The sequence below is a fragment of the Vitis riparia genome, chromosome 6, assembly GCF_004353265.1.
Source record: "Vitis riparia cultivar Riparia Gloire de Montpellier isolate 1030 chromosome 6, EGFV_Vit.rip_1.0, whole genome shotgun sequence".
Classification (NCBI taxonomy): Eukaryota; Viridiplantae; Streptophyta; class Magnoliopsida; order Vitales; family Vitaceae; genus Vitis; species Vitis riparia.
This window is the reverse complement of record NC_048436.1, coordinates 23,209-42,470: the sequence shown is the minus strand read 5'-3', so window position 1 is coordinate 42,470 and position 19,262 is coordinate 23,209. Positions and strand designations below refer to the sequence as shown.

At 39.8% G+C, this 19,262-nt stretch overlaps 1 protein-coding gene across 1 annotated transcript in view; it reads right to left on the bottom strand.

The window, feature by feature from the left end:
* Nucleotides 1-2,551: 2,551 nt before the first annotated feature.
* LOC117916226 (methyl-CpG-binding domain-containing protein 11-like) overlaps nucleotides 2,552-19,262 on the bottom strand; it is a 29,018-nt gene continuing 12,307 nt past the window's right edge. Inside the window, exons 2-3 of the mRNA XM_034832154.1 lie at nucleotides 3,935-4,085; nucleotides 2,552-3,823 (exon numbers count right to left, since the gene is read on the bottom strand). Coding sequence (XP_034688045.1) covers nucleotides 3,129-3,823; nucleotides 3,935-4,085 — 846 coding nt within the window. The 3' untranslated portion in view covers nucleotides 2,552-3,128. The remainder of the gene's footprint in view (nucleotides 3,824-3,934; nucleotides 4,086-19,262) is intronic.

Below are 19,262 nucleotides of genomic sequence, written 5' to 3'. Positions count from 1 at the left end.
AATTACTACCTTGTTGGATTATAGACTTAGTTCATAGAGAACTTGTATTAGAATAGTAGGTCTTAAACTTGAGTAATTAATCATTTATGATTATTAAATATTTTGAATTCAATATTATGAGGTGTTGGAGTGGAATTAACTCTCTTTAGTTGTGTGATGAATTAATTATAGAATTAATTGTAATTCTATGGGAGCTAGTATTTGTCAAATCAAGGTTTGGTTAATTTTGATTATTACAAAGAAAATGTTTGAACCTAGTGATTATATTTCTAGTGTGATTAGGTAAGTTCAAAGAGGCAATCAAGAAGACATCAAGTTAAAAAGAAATCAAGAAGAAGGATAAGACCTAAAATAAATAGTATCCTAATATCATATTTTTTTCTAGGATCTCTTTGTAAGGTTGTTGGTGCATTAGGATCATCTTTCTTAAGTTTATACATGTGCTATTTTTTTTTAAAGTTCTTTTATATCAAATGAAAAATTGATTTGAGGAAAAAACTAAGGTTTTAGTTTGGTTAAAATAAATTTAAAAGGTTTTTCGAAGGTTAAGGAGTCAATAGTCATTATTCACCTTTCATTATTTGGTAAAAAACTTGCAAAGTCTCATAGTGTTCAAGGAACTAGTTCAATTGATTACTACTCACAAAAGCATGTTTCAACTAGTTGAAGTGGAAACTTCAATTGGTTGCTTGACTAATGAGCTTTTGAGACTTAACAGTTATCTACCAGTGCACTAAAAGCCCAATGGCCAGTAGTCGATTTAATAGAAAGGTTGATAATTGACCCAAACTATATCTAACGACTAGTTTGAGCTTCTAATTCCTATATAAAGGTTTCATGCTTATTTTATTGTATAAGGAATATTTCAAAATCATTCTTAAATATTATTTGAGCCTTAACGGAGGGTGTTTGAGTGCACCTTGCTTTAAAACTTGCATTTCATGTGCACCTCAATCTTAGTTTTGTCTTGTATCAATTTAAGCCTAAACTTGTATTAGGATCAATCTTCTATAATTGTAACCTCGTGAGGTACTACCAAGTGTAGGATCACTTAGGAAGCTCAAGAGTGGGGTATCGCTTGAAATGGTTCATTGGAACCATAATCCAAGGGGAATAGTTTAGAGGCTCCAAAAGTTACTATAGTGAATTCACCCCCTCATAGGTGATTAACTTGGGGTAGTAAGCTCAATAACTTAATATTATTTTCCTATGGGCACCAACAATTTCCACACAAGCTTAATTCATTGTAGCACTAGGGATTGACGAAGAAATTATGAGAATCATATATGGGTGCAATTGGATGCACTAAGGTTCATAAGGACACACTAGATCATGTAATTTAATTGGATATGGGCTCATTTTATTTATTAGTTGAGTTTTTATTTAACTTAAGCTTAATTAATGGGACATTAGTTACTTAAGCCAATCTTAAAAGATCTAAAAGTTTGAATTTGTTGTATATTTCATTGCGCATGCCTCTTTGAAATCAACATGTGCCCCTTCCAAAACCAAAACTAATTATGTTACCATCCCTATTAAATATAATTATTCTTCATAAATATGGATTAATTTCATTCACTCCCATAGACTTAGTATAGGTACACTAAGAGTGCGTTGGAAAGTAATTCTAAAAAACATTTCTAATAATTCTAATACTTGAATAATAAAAAATTTTAACTATCAAAAATATTAAAAGTGATTTGTAAAATCACTATCAAACAAGCTCTAAGTCACCATTTTTTCTTTTTCAAATTTAATCCCTTAACACCCCTATAAATATATCTTATATATATAATTTATTTTTAGAGCATTGTGGAATACACCTACTAAAAATCTTTCTCTAAAAAATAAATTTTACAAACAGAATAAAAATATAGAGGTTCTAACTTATAAAACTTAAAACCAATAATGATTAAACGCATTCATACCAAAACTTAAGTAAAAGTAGCCCTTATAAATATTAGTTATGTTTAGCATAACCATAATTATTTTTGTAAATTATAGTTTATTTGTGTTGAACTTCTATTTTTAAAAGTGGTTTAATAAATTTACTTTTTTAAGTCCCTTTTACAAATAGGAAAATAATACCTTAGAACATCATGATAAAACTAGTATAATTAATTTTGCGAACAGAAGGTTTTTTTAAAAGGAAATCATTTAAGTTCAAGTTTTCCAAAAAAATTCACATCTAAAATTAAAATTAAAATAAAATAAAAAATCAAGTTTTTGAAAATTGGAATCAGTAAAATCTTGCATGCAATCTACCACTGGAAAAATACTTTTATAAAACCTAAACAAAAGGGGAAATTTAACAGAAAATCTATTTATTGAAAAATAAAAATGAGCATAATATAAATTACATATTAATATTATTTGTATTCATATAATAATAATAATAATAATAATAATAATAATAATAATAATTTTAAATATTAAATTGAATTTAATAAAATAAAATAAAAAATCCTCACGGTCGAAATTAGTTCCAAGGGCCTTGGCCCTGTACTCCTGGGACCAGGCAACGTCAAAAGAAGAAAAGGAGAAACAGGCCTTGCATAAACCGACCGGAGCCATTAATAAACTTGGAATGAGCTGCCCTCAGCTCAAGGGATCTCGCCATTATTATTTCCAGTCTCGACAATCGACATTCCATATTGTCCTCACAGGCATATATACTTGAATATGAGCCATGCTTTTGAGGGATTGAAATTACAACAGTACCACAATGTCAAGAATGTCTGCTAACACCACTAACCCACTCACCCAACTTCACTTCACAGTAATATGCTACAGCACAGTGCACACACAATTGAAGATGATGATGACAGTGACCATGACGGCCACGACGACTTTGACTATGTAGATACAGCACACACCACCCATCATTCGCTCTAACACTCCTACAGGGCGATTGCACCCACAGGTCTTGCTTTTGTCAGATATGCCTAACTCATAAAAGGAACGAACTGTTAATGGAATGCAAACTTATGCCCACGATACATGGAAGCTAAAGATTTAACACATCTCAACACGTAATTTGAGATGCCTTAGGCTCATGCGGTGCCTCTGTGTGACTTTCACTTGGTTTTGCCAGCTCCTCTCCCTCCCTCAGCCTCTCATTCTCTGGTCTAACTTCTCCCCCACTCACCCCTCTTTTCAGTTGAGGCTTCTTTCTCCTCTTGTCCCACTTTGGCCTCACATTTCTCTTCAAGCTTGGCATCCACCTCAGCAACTGCATCTTTTAAAACATCCCCCTCTTTCTCTGTTAGGCTCGCTGGTGCTTCCAGGTCTGCTGGCTGTTTCTCCTCTTCCTCCTTTTTTTCATCCTGCCCTGGTTCAGGCAGTGATTTATTCCCAGCCTCTTTTCCCTCTGTCTTATCAACTGCTTCCTTACTCTCCAGTTTTGGTGATATATCAGGCTCCCCCTCTAGTTTCTCATCAGTTTCTTCCTTTGGATCAGAATCTGTCTTATTATCAACTTCCTGATTCTGCAGTTGCCCAATGTCCATTTCATCAAATTTTTCATCGGATTTCAGCTGAGAGTCATTTTCAGTATCCTCAGCTGCAGCAACCTCTACTTTGCTCTTTTTCCCTACATCCTTAACATCTTTCATTTCCACTTCTTCACTTGCTTCAGTTCCATCAGCAGCTGCAGCAGCTTGTTTTTCAGTAACCTCACCTTCCCCATTGGTATCATCATTTTTCCCCTTTACCCCCTCCTTTGAATTTGACTTTGCTTGCTTCTTCCTGGGTGGCTTAGTTCTTGGTGTCTCTGTCGCCTTTGATTTCCCACTTATTCTGGCAGACCGCCTTGGAGAGTCACCTGTTCACAAGAAAATTCCAGGAGATTTTACCCATTAAAGGGATTCATTTAATTGCTTTTTATGTGCATATTGCATATACACATGCACCACTGAAAGAAGAAGCCAAGTACCTGTGCCCCAGTCAAATTCAGAGCAAGAAGGACCTCCAGGATGAGATTTGAGAAACCGATCTAATTGGCTCCTATTCTTGATCTCCTCACCTGTGGGTGAAACAAAAATTATTTCATTCCTCCTAGGGGTCCCACCTTTCTTTGGAGTGAACTGTAAATGCAGATAAAGAAAACTTCAATTCAAAAAGGAAACCAATAAAGCCATAATGAAGAAAAGCAACCCTAGACATTTTTTTTTTTTATAGAGAAATGGGCTGCCCCAATGCTCAGATTCGTCATTTTTCACTCTTTTTTCTCTGTTGCATTATCTTTCTAGGAATAGGAACAAAAACCATGAGAATAATAGGAGTCCTCTAGACCACTTGTAAATAATTTTTTACCAAGTAGAAACCTGAACATAAGTTAACAGGTAACAAAGCAGACAAGACAGCCAACAACCAAGTTGATTTTCATGAAAAAGAAAAAGATGAAACAAAAAATAATAGGGGGAGAGAGAGAGAGAAAGGCAAACTAAGGTGGTGTTTGTTTTTTTACTTAATTCTAAATAGAACTTTAATGCTTGATAGTGTTAAATATTAGGTTGTTTGTTTTTATAGTATTTTATTTTTATTAAGTATTAAAAAGTAAAAAAAATCAATATGTTATTTTTTCTATTTAGAAAAAGTTACATATTTTGACTTTTTCTATTTAGCAAAAAGTTTATAATAAGTCATGAAAAAGTAAAAAAACAAACAACCTAAATTCTAAAATTAAATTGCTTTCAGCAAAAGCCAAAAAAACAAACACCACCTAAGTGCCATGGATAATATTACCATATTCAGGTGACTGATCCAAACTATAATAAATTTTTACCAAGTACAAACCTGAGCAAAAGTTATCAGGTAACAAAGCAGGCAAGACAACCAACAACCAAATTGATTTTCATGAAAAAGAAAAAGGTGAAACAACAAATATTAGGGGGAGAGAGAGAGAGAGAGGAAAAAAATGGATAATATCACCATATTCAGGTGAATGATCCAAACCATACCAAGTAGTTATCACAAGTACTTAAACAAATAAAAGTTTATTTGTTGTATTCTACCAGGGGAGATAATGGATCCAAATACAAACAAAAAATTTTACATGAGAAAGGAAACTAGCAGCTTCAAATCACTCTGTTCACACTCTTCTATGTTTACCCGAATCCTCAAACTTTACCCAGCGTACCCATATCAACATGATAAGACAGGAGAGTGGGTATAGGATTCTTTCTAGATTCTCACTTTGCTTGGATCTAGCTATTTGATTGTCATTGTTTTTTTTTTTTTTTTTTTTTTCAACTTCCTCAGCAGAAGATAATGCGCTAACATGCATTTTAAAGGAATCAGAGAGCCTAGGGTACATTACACAAATGACGTTTACTATTGTAGGAATGAGAATTTTCAAACTAATTATATATCTCCAAACATTAATAACTATGGCTGAAGGTTCCCAGTTTCTCCAATATTATGTAGGGTGATTCTTGTTTGGTTATTTAATAAAGTATATTGTGGCAAAGAGGAGATGGCTGCTCTCTCGGAGGGGAGAGGAGTCTCGAAAGGTGGTAAGTGTTGGTTTGCTGTTGAATCCAAGACATTCGAAATCTCCATTGAAGAGGTCTGAGGTAAAAAGAAAGGGATTATTTTGGAAAGGAGTAAAGGCTTCTCCTCTTAGATAAGATTTGGAGAAAAGGGCTTAAGCTTGTTGTTGTAAGTTGTGGAAGCTTGGTGTAGAGGAGAGTCAAGCTCGAGGTGTCTGAAAGTTTGGGAAGGAGGAAGAAAGTTTAGGCTTGAGTGTCGTTCAAATGTAGTTGGGAGGTTTTTACTTTGTTCAGTGAGAGATTTGGAAGCTAAAAGGTTTTGCATTGTTTTTCTGGAAGGAAAAGGCTTAGTAGGAGGATGGTTTCTGTTGGCTCACAAGTTGAGGGCCCTTGGAGTTGCCACTCTAACTTTGAGCAAAGGTGATTTGGGTACTTCCATCTCTGAAAAGAATGGCTATAGTTTCAAAAAGAAAGAGAAAGGGAAAGGAGTGCATGTAGAAGTCGCGAGAGTGAAGATAGAGGAAACAAAGGATTCTTTATGGGTGCATGTAGGGGACCGTGACTTGTCTTGTAGGGAAGAGTAGTTAAGTCATTGCCTGGTTGGCTGCTTTGGGGAAAGTTTTTGAGTCCGTTCCTCCTTTGGCTGCCATGAAGGAGTGGGTGTTTGAAAGGTGGTCTTTCAAGGGAGATTTAAATATTTCCAGGTTAGGTGTGGCCCTTGTGCTGTTTGAATTTGAAAATAAATGTGAAGCTGATTCGGTGCTTTTAAAAGGCAGCAGACGTTTTAAGGATAGGGAGTTTCTACTGCAGAAATGGGGACCTGAAGTGGGGTCCTTGTGGAATGGGAGACATGTCAAGGAAGTTTGGGTGGAGGTTGTAGGGCTTCCTCTTCACCTTTGGAGTAGAGAGGTGTTCAAGAGTATTGGAGAGAGTTGTGGGGGTTTCATAGTTGTTGATGAGGAAACAACTTTCTTTTAATAGTTGCAGTAGGCTCGTATTTTGGTGAAAGCCTCTGGGAAGATTATGCCTGGTTCGTTGCAGGTAGTAGCCAGGAATTTCTACTGGGCGGTTAGTCTGTGGTGGGAAACCCCCCCTTGGGTTTCTCAGGTAGTGCCAAGGTCTATTTGGCATAAATTTGAGGGACAGGAGGTCAGGAATGAAGGTGGGGGTGAGGCACGCGCTGGCAATAGCGTGGGGGATGTTCAAATTGGAAATCAATATCGAGGGGCAGATGCGCAGGTTGAGTGTGGCAGAAGGCATAGGGTTGCAGCGGGGGCAGGGGGTAGACTGGCTAGTGCAGGTGTTCTAGACTCTTCCGTGAATGGGCTTGGGCCTAGGACAGCAAGTCGGGAGGCTCACAAAGATAGTGGTGTTTTGGATATAAGTGGTGGAGAGGAATGGGCCAAAGGCCCAATTCCAGCCAACCCAGTGGAGGCAGACCTGGGTGTCAGTTCTGTGGGGCCTTTTGGGCCCACTTTTAATAAGGCCCAATTGGGCTTTTTGGGGAGTCTCCCCATCATAGTTATAAAAGGCTCAAGGCGCACCAAGGCGCAAAGTAGTCCTGGAGCCTAAGGCGCAAGGCGCGCCTAAGATGCGGGCTTTAGTGAAGTGAGGCGCACCCTAATTTACATATATATTTTTATATAATATAATCAAATTTAACAATCATTTATTTGTCCTAAACACATAAATCATCAAATATCATCCAAAACTTCAATTTAATCAACAAAAAACATAAAAATAAAGAACTCCAAGCATAAAAACAAATCCAAATCCATATTGCTAATAGCCTAATACATATCCAAATCCAAAGTTTCCAAACCAAAAGGTCCAAAACATGAAATTTGTCCACAATTCAAAAACATCATTAAAAAACACTTAAATAACAAATTTGTCCACAACAAGCAATCATCACTCCTCTAAATCAACAAAATCATCATCATCATCATCATTTCCATCACCACATTCGTAGCCTTCCCCATCTTCTTCATCAGCTGAATCAACCATGTCTCCATCTTCATTTTCATCTATTAGAGAATGAGAAGGCAAAGTTCTAGAACTTGAAGCTATTCCCCTCGTTGGTGGTATTATGCTTGAGCTTGCTCTAGCTCTAGCTCTAATATCAAACCTGGCCTCCTCAGCTCCAGTAGTTCTAGCAACATCACCCCATGTCAAATTATCATCATGAAATACAAAATCCTCTTGTGCACCTCCATGAGAATCCTCATTTTCCATTCTTCCTATCAACCATGCATTGCTATCATCTATATCTTTCAAAGAAATTGGGTCAATGGTGTTACGTTCATTGTATCTTATCTTCAAGGCTTGATTATACTTAATGTATACTAAATCATTCAAGCGTTGATGGTCTAACCTATTTCTCCTCTTGCTATGAATCAACAAAAATTCATAAGCTCATAAATATATTTTAAAGTTTTAACTTTTAAGTTACTGTTGAATATAATGTATTTATAGTGTATAACCTTTCCTTGTTAATATAAGACACATATATGGTAGGACACATGTATGGTAGTTAGGACTCTTAGCCTTGTAGGACTCTTAGCCTTGTATATATATATATTTCTCAATTGTAAGTAGATTATTACATTAATGAAAATCAAGGTCTTTCTTCTTTATCTCTCTCTCAACATGGTATCAGAGCCAAGGAAGAAAACCTAATTCTTTCCTGTTTCCCGTGTCATCAACTCCGGGAAACCTTCCGGTGACCGTGTTTCATTCCGGTCACCTTCCCCATCTCCCAATACTTTCCGGTCATTCGGATCGTCGACAGAAACCACTCACCGCCGGCGAACTTTTCCGGCGAATTTTCCGGCGACGTATTTTTCCGACACCGACCATACCAGAAGGAGCGCCTGGAGGAGATCTCCAACTTTTGTGAAGGCACCAGCACCAAAAGAGCCTCCACGCGCCGCCCACGCGCACTTTTCCGGCCGGCGGCTGCATCTCACGCGCCGGCGCGTGAGGGCGCGTGAGGCCTTTTCCGGCGACGCGCCTCCTCCTCCAGCTTCGCCTGACGCCGACCAGCCTCCCTACCTCCCTGGTTCTCCCATCCGAGCCCTGCACATACCTCTTTTGGGGATTTTTGTCTCCGTCGGCCCTCCAAACAGTCTTTCCGGCGAAGCTCCGACTACTTTTTCTCCACTCCAATCCCTGCACGTGCCTTGGGAAGTGTTCTTCTACCTTTCGGTGGTGCCACGCCGCAATCTGAAGCCATATTAGGGCTCTCTTCGATCCAAACATACTTCATTCTCCAAATAAGTAGATATGACTACTAAAAATTCCATTTTTTCCGCTGTTATATCTGGCTCTCCTATGATTACTTCGGAAAAATTGGTTGGCAGTGACAATTATCTTTCCTGGTCTGCCTCTGTTGAACTTTGGTTTATGGGTCAAGGATATGAGGATCACTTGATTACACAGGAGGCAGATATCCCTGAGGTTGACCGCGTACAGTGGAGGAAGATAGATGCACAGTTATGTAGTGTATTATGGCAATCGGTTGATCCCAAGATTCTTCTTCATCTTCGGGCCTACAAAACTTGTTTTAAATTTTGGACTCAGGCCAAAGGATTATATACGAATGATGTCCAGCGTCTTTATAAGGTGGCTTCTGCTATTGTCCATCTCAGCCAACAGGACTTGGATCTATCTACTTATATTGGCCAGATTGCCTCTCTTAAGGAGGAGTTCTTGACTGTGATGCCTCTTACTCCTGATGTTGGGGCTCAACAAACACAGCTTGACCAGTTCTTCATGGTTCTTACTCTTATTGACCTCCGTCCGGATCTTGAGCCTGTCCGCGATCAGATTCTTGGTAGTTCATCAGTTCCGTCCTTGGATGATGTGTTTGCTCGCCTCCGTATCTCCTCCACTCAGACTTTGCCATCTGATAGCACTTCAGATTCTTCTGTGTTAATTTCTCAAACTAGCTCTCGAGGAGGCCGCAGTGGTACCCGAGGTAGAGGTCAACGTCCTCATTGCACCTATTGCAATAAACTTGGCCACACTCGCGATCGTTGCTATCAGTTACATGGACGACCTCCTCGCACTGCCCATGTGGCCCAGTCCTCTGATTCTCCGCTGCCTCAGCCTCCGAGCTCTTCCGCATCTCAGGCTTCTGTTGCCTCTGTTGCCCAGCCTGGTAATGCCTCTGCCTGCCTTACCCACACATCTTCTCTTAGACCCTGGATTCTAGATTCTGGAGCTTCTGATCACTTATCTGGTAATAAGGATCTTTTCTCCTCTATTACTACTACCTCTGCTTTACCTACTGTTACCTTAGCTAATGGTTCTCAAACTGTGGTTAAAGGTATTGGTTTGGCCCTTCCTCTACCTTCTCTACCTCTCACTTCTGTCCTTTATACTCCTGAATGTCCTTTTAATCTTATTTCCATCAGCAAAATCACTCGTACTCTTAATTGCTCTATTACCTTTTCTGATAAATTTGTAACCTTGCAGGACCGGAGTACGGGGAAGACGATTGGCATAGGACGTGAGTCTCAAGGCCTCTATCACCTCACCTCGGATTCATCTCCTGCAGTTTGCATTTCCACTGATGCTCCTCTCCTCATTCACAATCGTCTGGGCCACCCTAGTCTCTCCAAGTTCCAGAAGATGGTCCCTTGTTTTTCCACTTTATCGTCACTTCCATGTGAGTCATGTCAGCTTGGAAAACATACTTGTGTCTCGTTCCCAAAGCGTTTGAATAATCGGGCAAAGTCTCCTTTTGAGCTTGTCCACACTGATGTTTGGGGTCCTTGTCGGACTGCGTCTACTTTAGGATTTCAGTATTTTGTCACTTTCATTGATGACTATTCTCGATGTACTTGGTTATTTTTAATGAAAAATCGAGCTGAGTTATTCTCTATTTTCCAGAAATTTTATGCTGAAATCCAAACCCAGTTCAATATTTCTATTCGTGTGTTACGCAGTGACAATGCTAGGGAATATTTTTCAGCACCATTTACTTCGTTTATGTCCCATCATGGGATTCTTCATCAGTCTTCTTGTGCTCATACTCCTCAACAAAATGGGGTAGCTGAACGCAAGAATCGACATCTTGTTGAGACAGCTCGTACTCTCCTCCTCCACAGTAATGTTCCTTTTCATTTTTGGGGGGACGCTGTTCTTACCGCTTGTTATTTGATTAATCGTGTGCCCTCCTCTGTCTTACATGATCAGATTCCTCACTCCCTTCTCTTCCCTGACCAACCACTTTATTTCCTTCCTCCTCGTGTCTTTGGTTGTACTTGCTTTGTTCATATTCTCACTCCTGGACAGGACAAGCTTTCCGCCAAAGCCATGAAGTGTCTCTTCTTGGGATATTCCAGACTTCAGAAGGGTTATCGTTGTTATTCCCTTGAGACTCATCGATACTTTATCTCCGCTGATGTCACCTTCTTTGAGGACTCACCATTCTTTTCCACCACTTCTGAGTCTCTTCCTATTTCTGAAGTCTTGCCTATTCCCATTGTCTCCCCACCTGATGCTATGCCTCCTCGACCACTTCAGGTTTATCATCGTCGCCCTCGTGTCGTTGCTCCTCTCCCTTTTGCTGAGGCACCTGCTGACTCACTTCCTATCCCTTCGGCTTCACCTACCCCGGCTCTGCCTTCTCCTAATGACTTACCCATTGCTGTTCGGAAAGGTACTCGCTCTACTCGTAATCCTCATCCTATTTACAATTTTTTGAGTTATCATCGATTATCTTCACCCTATTCTGCTTTTGTTTCTGCTATATCCTCTGTTTCTCTTCCAAAGAGCACCCATGAAGCTCTTTCCCATCCAGGCTGGCGACAGGTAATGGTGGATGAAATGGCTGCTCTACACTCTAATGGCACTTGGGATCTTGTTGTTTTACCCTCGGGTAAATCTACCGTTGGCTGTCGTTGGGTCTACGCAGTTAAGGTTGGTCATGATGGTCAGGTTGATCGCCTTAAGGCCCGCTTAGTTGCTAAAGGCTATACTCAGGTTTATGGTTCTGATTATGGTGACACATTCTCTCCTGTTGCCAAGATTGCTTCTGTCCGTCTGCTTCTCTCCATGGCTGCCATGTGTTCTTGGCCTCTTTATCAATTGGATATTAAAAATGTCTTCCTTCATGGTGATCTTGCCGAGGAGGTTTATATGGAGCAACCTCCTAGTTTTGTTGCTCAGGGGGAGTCTGGTTTAGTATGCAGGTTACGCCGTTCTCTATATGGCTTGAAACAATCTCCTTGAGCATGGTTTGGCCGTTTTAGTTCTGTTGTTCAAGAGTTTGGCATGCTTCGCAGTACAGCAGACCATTCAGTTTTCTATCATCATAACTCTTTGGGGCAGTGTATTTATCTGGTTGTTTATGTGGACGACATCGTCATTACAGGCAGTGATCAGGATGGTATTCAGAAACTAAAGCAACACCTTTTTACCCACTTTCAGACCAAAGACTTGGGGAAACTCAAGTATTTCTTGGGAATTGAGATAGCTCAATCCAGTTCTGCTGTGGTCCTTTCCCAAAGGAAGTATGCTTTAGACATCTTGGAAGAAACCGGTATGTTAGACTGTAAACCAGTAGACACACCTATGGATCCGAATGTCAAACTTGTACCAGGACAAGGGGAGCCTTTAGGAGACCCCGGGAGATATCGACGGCTTGTAGGTAAATTGAACTATCTCACCATTACTCGTCCAGACATTTCTTTTCCTGTGAGTGTTGTTAGTCAATTCCTACAGCCACCATGTGATAGCCATTGGGATGCTGTAATCCGCATTCTTCGATATATCAAAAGTACACCAGGCCAAGGTGTGCTGTACGAGAACAGAGGTCATACTCAGGTTGTTGGTTACACAGATGCAGATTGGGCTGGCTCACCCACAGATAGACGTTCCACTTCAGGGTACTGTGTTTTATTGGAGGTAATCTAATATCTTGGAAGAGTTAGAAACAAGATGTAGTGGCCAGATCTAGCGCTGAAGCCGAGTATCGAGCTATGGCTTTGGCAACATGTGAACTCATATGGTTGAGACATCTTCTTCGAGAGTTGAGATTTGGAAAGGATGAACAGATGAAACTCATATGTGATAACCAGGCCGCATTACATATTGCATCCAATCCAGTCTTTCATGAAAGGACCAAACATATTGAAGTTGACTGTCATTTCATTAGAGAGAAGATCGCATCAGGATGTGTTGCTACAAGGTTTGTTAATTCAAATGATCAACTAGCTGACATCTTCACTAAATCTCTCAGAGGTCCTAGGATTAAATATATTTGTAACAAGCTTGGTGCATATGACGTATATGCTCCAGCTTGAGGGGGAGTGTTGAATATAATGTATTTATAGTGTATAACCTTTCCTTGTTAATATAGGACACATATATGGTAGGACACATGTATGGTAGTTAGGACTCTTAGCCTTGTAGGACTCTTAACCTTGTATATATATATATTTCTCAATTGTAAGTAGATTATTACATTAATGAAAATCAAGGTCTTTCTTCTTTCTCTCTCTCTCAACAGTTACATTCAAAACTCTATTAAACTATTACTTATAATTATTTTGATCACTTACATTTTCAAAGATGCTTCAATTCCGTTCACAACCTGATGCACTGCATGTTAAGTTGAGGACTTTCATTGCAAACCTTTGCAAATTTGGAGCTGAAGCTTCATATGCAGCCCACCATTCAGCTGTAGTATAGATATTAACAATTTAGTGAAACAATTCACCTATTTTAGTAAAAATACAATCTAATCATTTAAATAAACAAAACTAAATAACTAACCTGGTGCTCTAGTCTTCCTTGTCCTAACAGATAACTCATTCCCGAATAGTCTTTGGGCATTTGTGTACAAACTCACTTCGACCACAACTTTTTCTTGCTTAGCAGGGTCTCTTGTTAGCCTTAAGATGCATTTATACAAATCACTCATAATCTCTGCATCATGCTCTATTTTTGGTTTATCATAGAAAAATTCCGGGTTCAAAAAGTACCATGCTGAATGCAAAGGCCAATGAAGCTGAATCTCCCACCTCTTATTAATGATGTTGAAGATTTCTTTGTACTTTTCTTCATTTCCATTAAAACTTCTCACAATTGTATCCTTAGCTTTATTCATGGCCTCATAGATGTATCCCATAGGAGCTTTTTTCTTCACCATCAACCAAACGAAGCACACGAACTAGGGGACCCGAAACCTTTAAGCAAAACACAATAATGTTCCAAAATGAAGGCATTAGAACTATGTTGGCTATAGTTTTCCCCTTCTGCTCTTTTGCCCATTTATTATCTGACCAATCTGAGCTTGTAAACATCTTCCTCAAGTTGTTTTTTGTTTATGCAATCACGATAATGTGATGAAAGCAATTGCAAACCGAGTCTTAGCAGGCCTAAGCAATTCCCTTTGTCTAGTAAACCGCCTCATCATGTTGAGTAGGTCTGAGCGATTATAAATATACTCATTTAGTGATATAGCCTTCTCCAATGTCCTCTTGATGTTTGGTAGTTTTTCAATATCTTCCAACATCAAGTCAAGGCAATGTGCAACACATGGTGTCCAATACAAATGCGGGCGCTTTAATTCTAACAACCTCCTTATGTGACATTGTAGATAACAAATTTACAAAGTTCTCAAGATAAATAATTCAAATTTCAAAAGTAAATAAAAATTCAAGAAATAGTATTTATTACCTGTCATCACATAACTTGAGTGATTATCTGTTATAACTTGAATAACATTCTCCTCACCAACTTGCTCTACCCATTTGTCAAGTAACTCAAACATCTTTTCTCCCGTCTTAATCATTGAAGAAGCATCAATGGATTGCATGAATATGGTTCCCTTTGAACAATTAACCAAAAAGTTCACCAAAGTTCTCTCTTTCCTATCAGTCCATCCATCCAACATAATTGAAATTTTTTTCCCATTCCACCATATGATCTTTCATCAAATCTTTTGTGAGAGTCAATTCTTTCTTAAGGTTAGTAACTCTTACCTCATGAAAATTTGGTCCCTTCATACCCACACCATATTGGCCAATAGCCTCAATCATTGGTTGGAAACTCGGATATGTGACTGCATTAAATGGAATAGCAGCCTCATACATCCACCTTGTGATAAGCATACAAGCTCTTTCTCTTGCTTCCTTTTTGTAGGCATCATTGATGGTAGTTTGATTCATCTTCTCACTCCTTCGATTTTGAACAACCATCTCTGCATTAGGAGTGAAAAAATGATCCATAGGATCTTTTTGTCTTGGTTTTTTTGAAGAAAACATCCTACCATCACTTCCTCCTCGGTTACTACCTCCACTAGAAATGTTGGTGACATTCATTCTACTATCAATCTCCTCACCAAAATCTTCATCTTCCAAACCAAACAAATCTTCATTAACATCTTCGCTCCCCATATTCATTTGCTCTTTTTGATTTTTCTTGGAACTCATATACTCTTCCATTTCTTCTCTAACATGTTCCGGACATTTTCTACACTTTTTAGCATTTCAATATCCACCAACAAGATGTTGTTTGTCTATATATGCCTCATTTGGTTACTTTATCAATAAAAATGCATATGATGGTGTTCAAATCTTTTTTATTAATCAAACGTGCATATTTCCATCCGGGATCTCTTCTTCCACTTGCACTAGAGTCCACTTGAGTTTCACTCTCATTATCCATCTTACAAACAAATTATCTATACTACAATAAAATAATTATAATTAAATTAAGAAAAAAAAATTGAAAAAAAAATGCACATCACATTAAGAAAAATACGCATATGAGTGTTTTTTGTTTATTTATTTTTATTTAGTAAAATTTTCATGTCAAAATACAATATTTATATATATTTTTTTAAAATTGCCAATGAGAGTTATGAGATAAGAACGGAAAAAAATGTAGAAAAGTGAAGAAAAGAGAAAAATATCAAGGTCCTTGAAGGTACATGACTATTTTTTCTCTATTTCCACCCCCCCCCCCCCCCCCCCCCCCCCCCTCCTCTTCTTCTTCTTCACTTCTCCACTGTACAGATAAGGCTAGGGCACGATTGGGAGTGGTGTCGGGTTGAAAAATATTAGAAAATGGGGTTGGAAAGGAAAATAGGGCCAAAACGGCGTCGTTTTGGTCTGTATTTTTTTTTTAAAGGAACACGCTCCAAACATTTTGGCCTATTCCTTTTAAAATTAAAAAGGGCCAAAACGATGCCGTTTTGGCCCTGTTATTTTAAAAGAACAGTGACCATAAACAACGTCATTTTGGACCCACAAAGTAAAAAGAAAAAATTAGGGCTCAGCCCTAACCCTCTGCAACCCAACTACTTGAAGAAGAAGAAGAAGAAGAAGAAGAAGAAGAAGGAGAAGGAGGGCGTACCTAGCCGGAGGCGAGTCAGGCGATCGCATCGCGCCTTGCGGGTCAGGCGATCGCATCGCGCCTTGCGGGTCAGGCGATCGCGTCGCGCCTAAGCGGCGCCTTTGTGAAGGGGTGTCGCTTGCCTTCAGGCGAGGCATCAGAGGATGGCGTTGCGCCGCCCCGAGCCTTGGCGCACCTTTCACAACTATGCTCCCCATCTAGGGTTCCTGCAGAGTCTACGAGGGGTGTTGTGGGGATGGAAATGGAGTTCCTTGCTATTGAAGTTGTCGTCGACGGGGGGTCGCGTCCTGTTCATCTGAAGCTCACCGACGAGGCGTTGTTGGAGGAGGCTTCCAGGTATCCCGATGTTCCTTTTCCTTATTCAATTGGAAAACTGTCAATTGTACCTACTCTTCAGAAAAAGGCCTGTCCAGCCAAACCGCACTCTGTCCAGAAATAGGGACCCAATCTAACCCTTCAACCCTCCAAGAAGCACCTTCGGGTTTGGAATAGAGTTTCCCAAAGAAATTTACAATCTCCTCAGAGATAACCTCAATGTTGCTTAAAGTCACCCCCCTCTCAGAGATCAAAGACCTAATGAACTTCCTGCTTCGCCTTCCATTGGCCATTCAATGAAAGAACTTAGAATTGCAATCCCCTTCTTTTTTCCACTTGACCCTAGATTTTTGTCTCCAATGAACCTCTTCCTTTAATAACAAATCCTCTAACTCCCTTCTTCTTCAGGTCATTTCTGATAACAAATCAAGATTCAAATTCCCTTCTTGTTCAATTAGATCAATTCTACCTAAGTCCAAAAGAATGAAAATTTTCCTCTCTTAAATCTCCAAGGCCACTTTATTCTAGTCTTTCAACTTTGATTTAACAAACTTTAATTTCCTCATGAACTTGTGACCTTCCCAACTTCAACTGTACACTCTTGCCACCAATCTCTAAAATTCTCCTTAAACTTAGGATGGAGCAACCACGTATTCTCAAATCTAAAAGGAGTCGGACCCCATTTTAAAGGATTAGTTTCCAAACAAATTGGGTAATGATCTGAGGTCCATCTAGGAAGCGCCTCTTGAAGACTTTGAGAGAAAAAAGAATCCCACTCAGAAGAAAACAAAAACCTATCCAACCTCTTGCAAATAGGATCAACTTGCATGTTTGACCAAGTAAAAGCTGCATTTCTTAGAGGGGGATCCAACAAACCACTCTCCCTTATAAACTCGTCAAAACACCTCATGTTGAATGTTAACCTAGAATCACCCGGTTTCTCAAAGATCCTCCTAATTACATTATAATCCCCTCCTACAGACCACATTGGGAAAGTCAAACCATACAGGTCTTGAAGCTCTAACCAAAAATCCCTCCTCCACAAAGGCTTATTTGGGCCATACACTGAAGTTAACCAAAAAGACCCTTCCTCACCAGAATCCAGCCTCACAGTTATAGAGAAAGACCCTAACACCTTCTCTGTACACTTTAACCTAATTGAATCCCATATAATCACAATCCCCCTTGAAGCCCCACAAGCAGGAAGAGCAGCCCACTCCATGCTTCTATCTTTCCAAACACTACTCACAAACCTCCTATCCCAAATTTCTCTCTTTGTTTCCTGAAGCATCACAACATCTAGATTTTGAGAACTTAAAAAATTTCTGACAATCCTCATTTTCTTCTTAGAACCTAACCCTCTTGTATTACAACTTAAGATCTTCATGTAAACAAAAAAAAAAACTCAGCACAAACTGCAACCAGACCTAAGCCTCTCCTTGGATTCCACAACTAGTTTTCCTCTTCCTTTTGAAATACACCTTGTCCACAGAAAGAGTACTCCTACTCTCTACTGTTGCACCTTTTCCATTATCTCTGACAATTCTAATCCTCAAACTCTCCAAAATCGATTGAACCTTGACCATCTTCCTGGGCGTGATGCCCTCAATCTAAAAACCTTCCAACAGGAGGGTGAGGCTCTAGGGAGGACACCCTACCTGAGACGCAAAGCTCCTCTGGGCTACTAAGTGGTTCCCTAAGGAAAGACTAGTCTTTAAAATTTTGGTTAGAGGCTTCTAAGGGGGACGCCATACCTTCCGAAATGGGCACACCAACAAGACGACTAAACTCATCACTAGGAAAATTCGAAAAGGGAACAACATGAGAAGCAAGGTTTGACTCCAGCGGAATCGAAGAAATGGGTTGGCACCGAAAAGAGTGAAAAGCAGAAACAGAGGAGACGAGAAGAGATTTTAGAACAAAAGCCCCAACCAAAGGATGGCCTTTCTCAAAAGAAGCTGAGAGAGGAAGACACACCTTGTTTGTCAAACTGCAACGCGAAAGCCCTTCGTCTCTCTCTGTCTCCACGGTGAAATCTATGGAAATTTCTGGAATAGAAGAAGAAACGCCCTGATTGAAGACTGAATTGCCCTAAAAAATGGCTAGATTTTCTTCCCCTGAAACACCCCCATCTATTTTACGTTTCGGTGCAAAAGGCGACACCTTTAGGCTTGGAGGCCAGTTTCTTACTTTGCGCCTTGTAGAGGTTAAGGGGTCTTTTATCTTTGACGACTCTTGAGAGTGTACAATCGACAGGACCTCCTTTGCGGAAGAATTTGAGTACTGAAGCTTTGAGGACGAAAGCGCTACAGGGCCGCCCTTAGAAAACCTTGCTTTTGTTTCGTGGGCTGGACCGACAGGAGGCCCAAAACTTTTTGCCCCAAATTGGGCCTTAACAGATCAGGATTTTAACAAGGCATTTGGCTTCCCACCACTAGGCCCAAGAGATTCCCTCCCCTGCCTTTCTCCGTTTTGGAAGCCAAATTTGAACTTGAAGAACGAGAATAGGAACGGGAACGAGGAAGAGGCCTCCAACTGTAGCACTCATTATCCTTAGTAATAGCACGTAGCCCCTCAGCATCCTTTGGCCTTTGAGAGGCGCAACCTCCCGCTAACATCAACTCGTCCTTGCTACGAGTTGACTTAGACCTGAAAAGGTCGTCTTCTTCAATTTCTCCGATGACTGAAACTGCAACCGTGAATGACTAGGTCCCATCTTCCACCTTTATCAACGCAGGTAGCACGACATTTGGAAGCATCTCCACCAACAACTTTACCTTCGACAAGTCTACAAGCTTCAGAGAGTCCCGTGCCACCTTCGTTACCTTCCCCCACTTCTTCAGAATGTATCTCAGTTGATCCTCGTCCCACAAATGAAAAGGAAGGCCTCTTAGTTCTAACCAACCCCTTCTAAATTTTCCGAGTACAACTGTATTTTCTCTTGGCGACCATCTCCTCAGAAAAATAGAACCTCCTCTCACTGTTAAACTCCCCTGATCTTGGAACCAATCAGCTCTCCTTGCAGAATCCACAAAAAAACACCCATTGTAAGCAGAAAAAGGGGTTACAAACACCATTCCTTTC